This window comes from Rana temporaria, chromosome 13, assembly GCF_905171775.1.
Source record: "Rana temporaria chromosome 13, aRanTem1.1, whole genome shotgun sequence".
NCBI classification, from domain to species: domain Eukaryota; kingdom Metazoa; phylum Chordata; class Amphibia; order Anura; family Ranidae; genus Rana; species Rana temporaria.
Window position 1 is genome coordinate 109,738,724 of NC_053501.1, and position 13,852 is coordinate 109,752,575.

Here is a 13,852-nt window from a genome sequence, read left to right on the forward strand (position 1 = left end):
ACGGTTTAATATGACCATTCATGGTGACCACATGCTGGAGACGTCATATGCCTGGATAGGAAATAATCAAAGAATGTAGAGCCTTCAAGAATTTAAGTAAGGGACAATGAAACTGTTTAAAATGACCATTCGTGATGAGCATTGGCTGGAGACATCATGGGACTGGACAGGCAGTGGTCAAAGAATGTAGAGCCTCCATGATCATCCCAAAGAAAAAAAAAAAAAAACGTTACTATTGGTCATCGCAATTAGGTGGTCCTCTTCATTTTCCAATTTAAGTACGGGAGAATGAAACCGTTTAGTATGACCATTCATGGTGACCACTTGCTGGAGACGTCCTATGCCTAGAGATGAAATAATCGAAGAATGTAGAGCCTTCCAGAAATTTTTACTGATGACCATAGCCAGCAGATCTTCAAGATCATCCTACGGAAGCACCTTTACTGTTGACCATAGCCAGCAAATCATCTATATTTTCCTACGAAATACAGAAGAATGAAACGGTTTGATACGATCAACATCTGTCCATTCGGATACTTTGATAAATAAGGCCTTTACCGGGTCCAGAGAAGCAAAAAGTCTATAACTGATAATGGATAAGCATTATGTGCATCAATTTTTAGGTCCAGCATGTCAAGAAAAAACTTCACAGCATTGAAACTGGTCACAGAATCGTGGTTTACCAGTAAGTAGCATAGTGAGAGCCATCTTTAAGGCCTCCATATTGTCAGTTTAAGGCATAATGGTTTCCAATGGCAGCTGTACTGGGAAGCCCCAAAGTCTTATAAGGAGGCGATGTTAGGCTTTTCCTATGTGTGCAATAGGTCTCCTGTAAAGAAATAAATATATAGTTGCATTAGATAATAAATACTACAAAAAAAACAGTGGGCCAGATTCACATACATCGGCGTATCTTTGAGCGGGCGTAGCGCATTTCATATGCGCTACGCCGACGTAACATAGAGAGGCAAGACCAGTATTCACAAAGCACTTGCTCCCTAAGTTACGGCGGTGTAGCGTAAATGGGCCGGCGTAAGCCCGCCTAATTCAAATTAGGAAGGTAGTGGGTGTGTTGTATTAAAATTAACCGTGACCCCCGAACGAACGGCGCATGCTCAGAATCACGTCGCATATACTCCCTAAGATACGACGGCTCAATGCGTATGACGTGAACGTAACCTACGCCCAGCCCCATTCACGTACGACTTACGTAAAATAAGACGGCTGTTCCGACGTCCATGCCCTAAAATGACTTACCCCTGCTTTAGGTGGGATAACTTTACGCCGGACGTACGCCTTACGAAAACAGGGTAGCTTACTGCGACGGGCGCAAGTACGTTCGTGAATCGGCGTATATAGGTCATTTACATATTCGGCGCGTAAATCAATGGAAGCGCCCGTAGCGGCCAGCGTAAATATGCACCCAAGATATGACGGCGTAGGAGACTTACATCGGTTGGATCAAGCCAAAATTCAGGCGTATCTTGTTTCAAGAATAAGGCGCATAGATACGACGGCGCATCCTAGGACTTAGGCGGCGTATGTCGTACATGAATCTGGCCCAGTATGTATACTATATCACCAAAAACCATGTGTAAACCTATCACACCTATATGAGCTTGTTAACGTCCCATTCCAAAACCATGGCCGTTAATATGGAGTTGGCCTCCCATTTATCGCTGTAACAGCCTCTGCTCTTCTAGGAAGGCTTTCTACAAGATTTTAGAATGTTCTTGCGGAAATATGTGCCCATTTGGCCAAAAAAAAATAACCTTTGTGAGAATGTTGGATGAGAAGATCCGGCTAGCAATCGGCATTCCAAATCATCCCAATGGTGGTCAGTAGGGTTGAGGTTAGAGCTCTGTGCAGGGCACTTGAGTATAAGATGGGGCAGTATGGTGACTATATGGTTTGCACTGGCTCATTCAGATGTTCAGCATTCCGGTCCGCGGTGGAGGCAGCTTCCTCCTCGCCATCTGTTTTAAGACCAAACCACTGTGACCAATCCACGTGCATTGAGGATGGACCCATTCTCTTGAATAGGTCACTTTTGCCAGTCGTACAGCCCAAGGTTTCATTTGTTCCACAGCCTCAGCATGGGGATGGTCCAATCCAGCTGGGACGTCCTTGTTGAGGTGGGCAGTCAGGGGAAGGTAAAACCACAGCTCAACCACATGCTTTTACTTCCCCCATGGCCACGTGTGAGTGATCCCTTATAGCAGTGGTCATCAACCCTGTCCTGCAGGGCCCACTAACAGGCCAGGTTTTATGTATTACCTTGGGGAGATGCAGTCTAGAATACTGCAATCACTGAGGAGCAAATGATATCAGCTGTGATGTATTTCAGTTATCTTGCAAACCTGGCCTGTTAGTGGGTCCTGTAGGACAAGGTTGATGACCACTGCCTTATAGCACTGAAGTCTGGTGCTCAATGCTCACTACAGCCATTATCTGTATGGAGTTTGCATGCTCAATATGGGTTTCCCCACTTGCTGCAGATCCTCCAACAATTCAAAAACTCTATATTTATAATTGGCTCCTAGTTAGCGTTTGACTTTGGGAGGGACGTTAGAATGTAAGCTCTCCGGGGCAGGGACTGAGGTCATTGACTTTATATATACACTGTAAACCTTTACAGAATATTAGGCTTAATAGCAATAGATTTCCTTACTTGATGACCATGATGATAAAGTACAGAGCTATGGAGATGAGCAGTACCCCTCCGAGAACACCGAACACGATGGCCACTATCACACCTTAATGGAAGAAAGAGAGGATTAGGTAAAGAAGACAGTCACTATTGTATTACCTATGGCGAACATACTCCCAAAAACTGTACAGGTCACAAAAAGGAATCTCATACCGACGCCGGATGACAGTCAGGGGTAGACAGAGGCTACTGACTTACAGGTCAGGATGGTAAGAAAGCCCAAGACACAAAGAAGCGTATTTAATTAAAAAAAAAAAAAAAAATTCATTCCGTGACACTGCATTCCGTGTAAACTGGGGCCAAATTGAATGTTACTAGGTTATTTTCTCTTCAGGTAGAATGTTTTACATTCATACAGAATAGAATAGAGTGACTCCGGAAAATACCACATTATAGTCATTAGATGGATCTGATGATCATAGGGAATAAATACTTATTTTCTATGACCGTTAGTGCCATCTGGTGGGCATAATGCAGTATGATATCTCTCTCTCTCTCTCTCTCTCTCTCTCTCTCTCTCTCTCTCTCTCTCTCTCTCTCTCTCTCTCTCTCTCTCTCTCTCTCTCTCTCTCTCTCTATATATATATATATATATATATATATATATATATATATATATATATATACACACATACATACACACACACATACACACATATACATCCCTAAAAGTCAAAATCCAGACAAAACTATTTGGATAGAGTTGAGAAGGGTTCTCATTTCATTGGATTGCTGTCTTTTGTCCCCATTAAAAGTGGAAGTTAAAAGGAAAAACATTATCCAGAAAGACTAAACCCCCATCTATCCCTTTCCTTCCCTGCCTGCTCTGCTCAGAGGACGCAGTTTGAAGTTTCAATCAGAGAGTCTGAAGGCAAACAGCTGCTGCTGTGCTCTCTCTTTAGAAAAAAAATGATTTAAAAAACATAAACAAATACCAATTATGGCCACTAGAGGGAGCGGATGATCATCGGGAATAAACACTTATTTTCTATGATCGTAGTGCCATTTAGTGGGAAGAATGCAGTATTTTTCCAAACCACCCTATTTTTCTGACACAAATGTTAAAGGCAGTTTCACAGAATCAATAGTTCTACACCCCCCACCCGTACATGTTTATATTTTGACTTTTAGAGGTGTGTGTGTATATATATATATATATATATATATATATATATATATATATATATATATATATATATATATACATACACCTCTAAAAGTCAAAATCCAGACAAAACTGTTTGGATAGAGTTGAGAAGGGTTCTTGTATTGTGTGATTGCTGTCTTTGTCCCCATTGAAAGCGGAAATTAAAGAAAAAAAAATTGTCCAAAAAGACTAAACCCCCATCTATCAATTTCCTTCCCTGCCTGCTCTGCTCAGGGGACGCCATGTGAAGTTTCAATCGGAGAGTCTGAAGGCAAACAGCTGCTACCATGCTCTCTCTTTAGAAAAACTGATTTATTTTTTTAGAATACAATATAAGATATCAATTTAAAAAAAATACCACATTATGGCCACTAGATGGAGCTGATGATCATAGGGAATAAACACTTATTTTCTATGATAGTTAGTGCCATCTAGTGGACATAATGCAGTATTTTTCCCCAAACCACCCTATTTTTCTGACTGTATAACATTTGACATTATTCTAGGAATCCATTTTGCCCCCATTAACACAGAACAAATGTTAAAGCAGTTTCACAAAAGCTCTGTATATATATATATATATATATATATATAAATATAAAAATACACCCTAAAAGTCTAAATCCAACAAAAAAAACTTGGATAGAGTTGAGAAGGGTTCTTGTATTGTTTGATTGCTGTCTTTGTCCCGATTGAAAGTGGAAGTTAAAGATTTTTTTTTTTATCCAGGACGACTAAACTTCTATCTATCCCTTTCCTTCCCTATCTGCTCTGTGAAGTTTCAATCAGAGAGTCTGAATGCAAACAGCTGCCACCATGTTCTCTCTTTAGAAAAACAGTTTTTTTAATAACACAATATAAAATATGAATGACAAGGTAAAAAAGAGAACTTACCTGCAGACAGCCCTGCAAGACAGAAAAATAAAAGAAAATGATTAAACTGTGGACATGTAACAAGGAAAATCCAAAAACACAATTGCCTATCAGACTAGGAATAATAAACACATTACAATAACCGACAAAAAAGCATGGAGTCGATGGTGTCCATAGCGGGCCATCCATTTCAAATAGCCATTACTTTCCCAGTGCAGGTTGGAGAATAAAAGCTTAAAGGGTAAGTCCACCTCATGTGATATTTTAGGTAAGGGTGGAGCCTGGTGGGTTTAGTCAGGCCCTGGCTTCTTATATGCTCCACCATTGCAGTCTCCCTGCCTCCCTGTCCTCCTCGGGTGTTCCACCATTGCGGTCTACCTGCCTCCCTGTCCTGTCCTCGGGTGTTCCACCATTGCAGTCTCCCTGCCTCCCTGTCCTCCTCGGATGTTCCACCATTTCGGTCTACCTGCCTCACTGTCCTGTCCACCAGGGAGTTTTGGGCGTCCCTGCCCACCTTTGTGTGTTCCAATTTCTCCAATTACATTCTCCATACTAAAAGAAAACAAGAAACACAGCCCTGTATGGGGGGGGGGGGGGGTTGTGAGTGTACAGACCCGGGAACTAGCTCAGGGATGGGGGGAACCCCTCGTAATGGGCACAGCAGCTAGGTTCTAAGCCCAGGGATTGAGGGAATCCTTCATAATTGGAACAGCAGGTGTGCAGACCCAGGAACTCAGCACAGAGATGGTTGAAATTTCTCATAATGGGCACAGCAGCTGGCATCTAAGCCCAGGGATGGTGGGAACAGCTCATAACGGACACAGGAGGAGTGTAGCTCTGGAAATGTAGCACAGGAATAGTGGGAACCCCTCGTAATGGGCACAGTATGTGTGCAGACCTGGGAACTCAGCACAGGGATGGTGGGAACCTCTCATAATGGACACAGCAGGTGTGCAGACCCAGAAACTCAGCACAGGGATGGTGGGAACCCACATAAAGGGCACACCAGATGTACAGACCTGGGAACTCAGCACAGGGATGGTGGGAACCCCTCATAATGGATAAGCAGATGTACAGACCCGGGAACTCAGCACAGGGATGAGAGGAACCACTCATAATGGGCATAACGGGTCTAAAGACTCGGAAACTACTAACTGGGCCCACAGCTGTGGCTGGAATACAATGGACTTCAGTAAACGTGGCATTGCTATAGTCGATCTCTGAAGCTTCTGTGAGTTTAGGCCTCTTATTTTAGCAAGCTAGTTGTGGTCAGAAAGTTCTTCTTGAGCTTTTGGGCTAAGCCAAGCATCCCAGTTGCTTTACCAATGCGCACAATTCTAGGCATGTGAAACCCACCATTCTGGGAAATATGATGGAAAACTAACCAGGGGGATGAAAGGTTCATAGAGAGAAAGGGGCATGGAGTAATGGTGCCCTTATGAAGGAACGTACCTTTCTCTATTACGAAGGAAGAGTACACTGTTCTCTTGTTCACTGGTTGAATGTGCCGGACATTTTTTTCTAGGACTTCAGGAGGGCGGCTGACTGGAGTCGAATGAAGTGTCTTGCGCAGTTTGTCCATCTATAGAAAGAAGTGAGACAAAGTGAAACTCTAGCAGTCAGATTCTACATACTGTGTTTCCCTGAAAATAAGACCTAGCGTTATTTTCCAGGAGGGATGCAATACAAGCCCTACCCCGAAAATAAGCCCTAGTTTAAAATGCTTATAATATCCTATAATCCACTCTATTACAGTAGTATATAATGTACAATGGCCCGGATTCAGGTAGATTTGCCCCTTTCTTGCGGAGGCGCAGGGCAACGTTTTTGCCCTGCGCCCCCGCAAATTTACTGCGCTACCCGCGATTCACGGAGCAGTAGCTCCGTAAATTGCGTGTGCGCTGTGTAAACTTGCCCTGCGTAAGGGCGCCTAATGTAAATGATCCCGTAGGGGGCGGGAATCATTTAAATTAGGCGCGCTCCCGCGCCGAGCGTAGAGCGCATGCTCCGTCGGGAAACTTTCCCGACGTGCATTGCGGCAAATGACGTCGCAAGGACGTCATTTGCTTCAAAGTGAACGTGAATGGCGTCCAGCGCCATTCACCAATCACTTACGCAAATTACGTAAAATTTGAACGTCGCGACGCGGGAAGGACGGGTATACTTTAGCATTGGCTGCCCCTGCTATTAGAAGGGGCAGCCTTACGCTAAACACGCCGTACGGAAACAACGTAAATTGTGTACGCAGGGCTCGCGCAACATTGTGAATCGGTGTTAGTATGCAATTTGCATACTATACACTGAGCACAATGGGAGCGCCCCCTAGCGGCCATCGCAAGAATGCAGCCTAAGATATGCGTGGCATAAGAGCCTTATGCCACGCAGATTTTAGGCTGCAGTCGGCGTTACGATGTTCCTGAATCAGGAGCATTCGTAACGCCGGAGCAAGTAAGCAATTGCGCTGTGTAACCTATGGTTACACAGGCGCAATTGCTTCTTGAATCTGGGCCAATGTGTGTATTTCTGTAATACAATTGCAGGGAAGAGAGTTCTGGTGGGTCACAGAAGCGCAGAGCGCTATAACGAAGATATTTGGCACAATTATATTACAGAAACACACACATTGTACATTATATAATACTGTAATAGAGTGGATTATAGGATTTTACAAGCATTTTAACTCCGTTCACACTGGGGATTCCTGACAGGCAGGGAGAGAGAGGGGGAGAGAAGACAGCACATTACATGGTAAGACCTACCCCGAAAATAAGCCCTACTGTGTCTTTTGTTGCCAAAATTAATATAAGACCCAGGCTTATTTTCGGGGGAAACACTGTAGCATCTCGCTTCCTATTGTGTGGGAGATCCCCAGAATGGGGACAAAGATAGTTAGAAAACTGGAAGGGGTTTTACCCCATTCCTTACAATTCAGATCTACTCTAATGAGCTATAGGTTGCATTGAGTGATCTCAAGAAACCTTGTTGACCGTGTGTAGAGGTGGCAGGTTGTGTAGCTCCCTTGTATTAACCACTTCCCGACCCCCGCATGTACATATACGTCCACAATATGGCACGTACAGGCACATGGGCGTACACGTACGTCCTCGCCTATTAGCGGGTGGGGGGTCTGATCGGGACCCCCCCCGCTACATGCGGAGGTCGGGTCCGCTCGGGGAGCGATCCGGGACCACGGCGCGGCTATTTGTTTATAGCCGCTCCGTCGCGATCGCTCCCCGGAGCTGAAGAACGAGGAGAGCCGTGTGTAAACACGGCTTCCCCGTCCTTCACTATGGCGGCGCATCGATCGCGTCATTCCCTTTATAGGGAAGACACGATCGATGACATCATTCCTACAGCCACACCCCCAAACAGTTGTAAACACATACTAGGTGCACCCTAACTCCTACAGCGCCACCTGTGGTTAACTCCCAAACTGCAACTGTCATTTTCACAATAAAGAATGCAATTTAAATGCATTTTTTGCTGTGAAAATGACAATGGTCCCAAAAATGTGTCAAAATTGTCCGAAGTGTCCGCCATAATGTCGCAGTCACGAAAAAAATTGCTGATCGCCGCCATTAGTAGTAAAAAAATAAAAAAAAATAAAAATGCAATAAAACTATCCCCTATTTTGTAAACACTATAAATTTTGCGCAAACCAATCGATAAACGCTTATTGCGATTTTTTTTACTAAAAATAGGTAAGAATACGTATCGGCCTAAACTGAGGAAAAAAAATGTTTTTATATATGTTTTTGGGGGATATTTATTACAGCAAAAAGTAAAAAATATTGCTTTTTTTTCAAAATTGTCGCTCTATTTTTGTTTATAGCGCAAAAACTAAAAACCGCAGATGTGATCAAATACCACCAAAAGAAAGCTCTATTTGTGGGGAAAAAAGGACGCCAATTTTGTTTGGGAGCCACGTCGCACGACCGCGCAATTGTCTGTTAAAGCGACGCAGTCCCGAACTGTAAAAACACCTTGGGTCTTTAGGCTGCATATTGGTCCGGGGCTTAAGTGGTTAAACAGGGGCAACTATGTCAATTTTGTGTAATTTTTCACCTTGTTTTTCCTTAAGCTTAAAGGGTAAGTTCACCTTTACAGAAAAATCAGAACCGGCATAGCCCATCCTCTCAGCAGGGAAGATGTGTGACCAGTGGGGGTGCGTCCATAAAGGGCACAAGGGCGCCGCCCCCTCTCTCCTGCCACCTGTCCATTACCATAGATGGATTCATGCAATGCATGAATCTATCTATCTATGGTCGCCACTGCCACCCCCTATTCAGGTGCCCGGCCACTTTTCAGGCACCGGGCACCTGAATTAAAGTGGCGGGTATTTTTTGGAAGCACCCGATTAGAGCCAAAGGCTGTAATAGGCGTCCAAAAAGGTAAACAGCATGCGCCACGTTGGGCGCTTGCAGTTCACCCAGTGTTGCGTTAGGAAAGCGAATGAATCACTTTAACACTGAACCGCCTCTCAGCCAATCAGGTGCTCAGGTCTGTTACCCGTCACCTGATTGGCTGAAACTACTGGCGCTGTGATTGGATGCCTATCAAGGCCTGTCCAATCATAGCAGAGGATGGGAGAAGACATTGAGGAGCGTGTAGGACATCGCCGCCGTGACCCGCTACCCCACCAAGACAGGTAAGTTCCGGGCGGGCGTGGGATGCACACTGGCAGCATTTGATGGGCACAGTAGCGGCAATTGATGGGTACAGTAGCTGCGTTTGATGGGCACACTGGCTGCGTTTGATGGGCACACTGGCTGCAATTTATGGGGGGTTTTTTTCAGTTTGCTTGCGCCGCCCCAAAAATTTGGAGCACCATCTGCCACTGGATCCCTGAAGCGGCTATACCAGGGCTCAGAACGGGAGATCGCCGCGCAACAGGTCAGCAGGACTGGGGGGGGGGGGGTGAGGAGGGCGTCCTGTGTAAGTCAACCTTACAGATTTTTCTGTAAAAGCTGAATTTAAACTTTAAGTTGGCTTGTGACTTGTCACTGGTCATAGTACGAGATCTCATAAACTAAAGTTATGAATATTTACATTTCCTTCAGCCAATCCAGTAGAAGGTTTTTGCCACTGGTGCATGCCGGGGGAGGATATAAATATCAGGGAGAGTCCATGAGCTCGCTCTCTTTCATGGAGCTGAGGCCTAGGGAGGTGCTGCTGGATGGAGCTCTGCCGTTAGGCTCAATAGCCTGATTTGGGGCCCAACGTGTGCTGATGTGGTCTTGAAATTGTCCTGCCTGGTCTGGAGGAAGCTGTGCCAAGGAGGAGAACCGGGGGAGGCCCCTTACTGGAGAAGCAGGCTGGTCTCTCAGAAGGGCCTAGTGACTCCCTTGGATAAGTCACTGAAATTTGGGAACGTGCTTACTGTGTTACCGGGTCGGCTTAAATGACCGAACTCTACGAAGCTGGACATTCATCTGGCTCTGGAGAGAGACAGGGGTCTCAAAACTTTCTAAGCAAAGGGCCAGTTTACCGTCCTTTGGGCTTTAGGGGGGCTGGACTGTGGTCAGTAGGAATAGAAAATACCCTGGCATCAGTGCCCCATTATTGGTTTTAATGGGAATAATATTACCCCATTGTTAATATCCACGTGAAGTGTTGTTAGGCTTGGCCCCATTAATGCTGTCACAGTAGGGGCAATGGTGCTCCATCATTGGTGTCAGTTAGTAGAATAGTGCCCCATGGGCCAGCAAAGGGCCACATCCGGCCCCCGGGTCCACAGTTTGGAGACCACTGCTTTAAGTGATCTGCTACGGTATCTGGGACCCCTAAAACCCTCCCCTACTTTAAAATACAAAAGTGCCAATATCCTTCTTTGGTCCCCACATTTTAGTAATGAACCGAAATGATATCCCAGCCGTGGCCACTGGAGGTGCTATCCTGCCTTTGGGGGGGGGTGTCAGAGGGGTGGCTACAGTTGCATTTCCACAAATACCAATATTAGTGTTCTCATGGGAAATCCCTGGTTGCCCCATCCACTTACCTGAGACTGGGAGATCTGGACGGGGTTGTGGAAGACCGTCCAGGTGACACTCTGGAAGCACGGCGGCGTGGTCAGGGAACCACTGTAGCGGAAATACTGATCAAGCTTGCTAGGCAGGAGCTCCTCCACATTGAAGGACGGAATGGTGACACTCTGATCTGCAGGAAATATCGAACACAAGGTTGTCACATACTCTATATCAGTGGTCAAAATTTCAAGTCCTGAGCTACTAGCCAGGCCTCAAGGGTGACTCGCCACCAGTTGCCCCGCCCAACCCTACCCGCCCCTAAACACGCCCTCAAAAATTATCTCATGAAATGACACTTAAATGTTTTATGCAGAATTAAGTTACAAAAATAAATATTTACAACAACTTTATCAGATCCCTTCAGCACAGCTTCACCAGTGCCGATCAATGCAGCGTGACCCGTGCCGATCAATGCAGCGTGACCCGTGCCGATCAATGCAGCGTGACCCGTGCCGATCAATGCAGCGTGACCCGTGCCGATCAATGCAGCGTGACCCGTGCCGATCAATGCAGCGTGACCCGTGCCGATCAATGCAGACTCATCGTGCCCACCATTGCAGCCTCACCGTGCCCACCATTGCAGCCTCACCGTGCCCACCATTGCAGCCTCACCGTGCCCACCATTGCAGCCTCACCGTGCCCACCATTGCAGCCTCACCGTGCCCACCATTGCAGCCTCACCGTGCCCACCATTGCAGCCTCACCGTGCCCACCATTGCAGCCTCACCGTGCCCACCATTGCAGCCTCACCGTGCCCAACATTGCAGCCTCACCGTGCCCAACATTGCAGCCTCACCGTGCCCCTATTACAGCCTCACTGTGCCCCCATTGCAGCCTCACCGTGCCCCCATTGCAGCCTCACCGTGCCCCCAGTGCAGCCTCACCGTGCCCCCAGTGCAGCCTCACCGTGCCCCCATTGCAGCCTCACCGTGCCCCCATTGCAGCCTCACCGTGCCCCCATTGCAGCCTCACCGTGCCCCCATTGCAGCCTCAATGTGCCCAACATTTCAACCTCGCCATGGTGGCCGGATCATGACTTGAGGAAGAGGAAAGCCGCGGGATCACAGAGCACAGTGCCGATCAATGCAGCGTGACCCGTGCCGATCAATGCAGCGTGACCCGTGCCGATCAATGCAGACTCATCGTGTCCCAATTGCAGCCTCACCGCGCCCACCATTGCAGCCTCACCGCGCCCACCATTGCAGCCTCACCGCGCCCACCATTGCAGCCTCACCGCGCCCACCATTGCAGCCTCACCGCGCCCACCATTGCAGCCTCACCGCGCCCACCATTGCAGCCTCACCGCGCCCACCATTGCAGCCTCACCGCGCCCAACATTGCAGCCTCACCGTGCCCCCATTGCAGCCTCACCGTGCCCCCATTGCAGCCTCACCGTGCCCCCATTGCAGCCTCACCGTGCCCCCATTGCAGCCTCACCGTGCCCCCATTGCAGCCTCAATGTGCCCAACATTTCAACCTTGCCATTGCCGGATCATGACTTGAGGAAGAGGAAAGCCGCGGAATCACAGAGCACGCCGTTACAGCTTACATTACAATTGCCTCCGTTCTGCTCGCCGTCACACACAGCCCCGCCTCCTTCTAACCCTGCGCCTGTGATAGACAAAGCGCATAGCAGCATTGGACCAATGCTCTGTCTATCACAGGCGCGGGGTCAGGTGGAGGGCAGGGCTGTGTGTGATGGCGAGCAGAGCGGAGGCAATTGTAATGTAAGCTGTAACAGCGTGCTATCCGCTCTGTGATCCCGCGGCTTTTCTCTTCCTCCATGCTCTCTTCCACAGGGGTGATCACTCGGCGAACGGCTCCCGATCAACCCCGCCCACCAGCGGTGCTCGCCCCCCGCTCCTCGCCAGCCCTCATTTTCCACTCGCAAAATGCGAGTGGGCGAGTGGAAATTTTGAGGGCTGCTCTATATGATCACAAGTGTGTGCAGCGCCTCCAAGTGGCTGAATTCAAGTACTTTCCAGTCAAGGCACTATTCATGCTACAGCATACAAAGACATTTCAGACAATTGTACTCTTCCAACTTTATGCCCTCCCCCCCCCCCCATCTTCACATGTCAATGACATCTTTATATAAAACCTTCCGTTTTCAATACAGATGTTATTTTAGACCCTTTGACATCATTTCTGGGTCCCTGCGTTGCTCTATGCAATGCAGGAAGAAGTGATGGCTGGTGGGAGGGGCCGGCAGCGGCTTCCTTCAAACATCCCAGCACCCCATCTCAGAACTCCCCTCACGAGTGGAGCAAAGGATGGATCCTATGGTGCTGCACATCAATGCAGACCCACTGGTATTGGAACAAATGGTAGTCTCAGCCAGGCCACGCCCCCAACACGTTTCACTCCACCCCCTGAACCCCTCATAAGTCCTCAGTCCTGATGAAAGGAGGGGATAGAGTTCTGCAAATATCAAAATGCCTTGATGGATGGACAGATGTGCGGTGAGGTTCGTTTCGAAAATTAAAATTTAGACACATTTTTTGTTATTTGGAAATACAATTTAAACAAATCCGAGATAACAAAACAAAATTTAGGACAAAATTCAAATTAGAATGGTTTTTGAATCAAATTTGAATTTCCAAAGAGAATAAAATAGAATAAAAAATTAAAGGAAAATGGAAAAGAATAGAATAGAAAATACAATAATAGAATATAATAGTGTAAAACAGAATAAAAAATAAAAGAATAGAAAAAAAAAATGAATAGAAAATAAATGGAGAGAGTAGAATATAATAAAATTGAAAGAATATAACCTATTTGAATAGAACAGAAAATACAATAATAGAATATAATAGTGTAAAAACAGAATAAAAAATAAAAGAATGGAAAAAAACTGAATAGAAAATAAATGGATAGAGTAGAATATAATAAAATAGAAAGAATATAACCTGTTTGAATAGAATCGAAAATACAATAATAGAATATAATAGTTGTAAAACAGAATAAAAAATAAAAGAATAGAAAGAAAATGAATAGAAAATAAATGGAGAGAGTAGAATATAATAAAATAGAAAGAATATAACCTGTTTGAATAGAATAGAAAATACAATAAAAAATAAAAGAATAGAAAAAACT

General features: G+C 46.0%; 1 protein-coding gene across 1 annotated transcript in view; it reads right to left on the bottom strand.

Annotated features, from left to right (window-relative positions):
- Positions 1 to 215: 215 nt before the first annotated feature.
- The window catches only part of CA14 (carbonic anhydrase 14), a 96,002-nt gene continuing 82,365 nt past the window's right edge, over positions 216 to 13,852 (bottom strand). The window contains exons 7-11 of the mRNA XM_040333752.1: positions 10,729 to 10,886; positions 6,183 to 6,312; positions 4,752 to 4,763; positions 2,672 to 2,756; positions 216 to 829 (exon numbers count right to left, since the gene is read on the bottom strand). Coding sequence (XP_040189686.1) covers positions 799 to 829; positions 2,672 to 2,756; positions 4,752 to 4,763; positions 6,183 to 6,312; positions 10,729 to 10,886 — 416 coding nt within the window. The 3' untranslated portion in view covers positions 216 to 798. The remainder of the gene's footprint in view (positions 830 to 2,671; positions 2,757 to 4,751; positions 4,764 to 6,182; positions 6,313 to 10,728; positions 10,887 to 13,852) is intronic.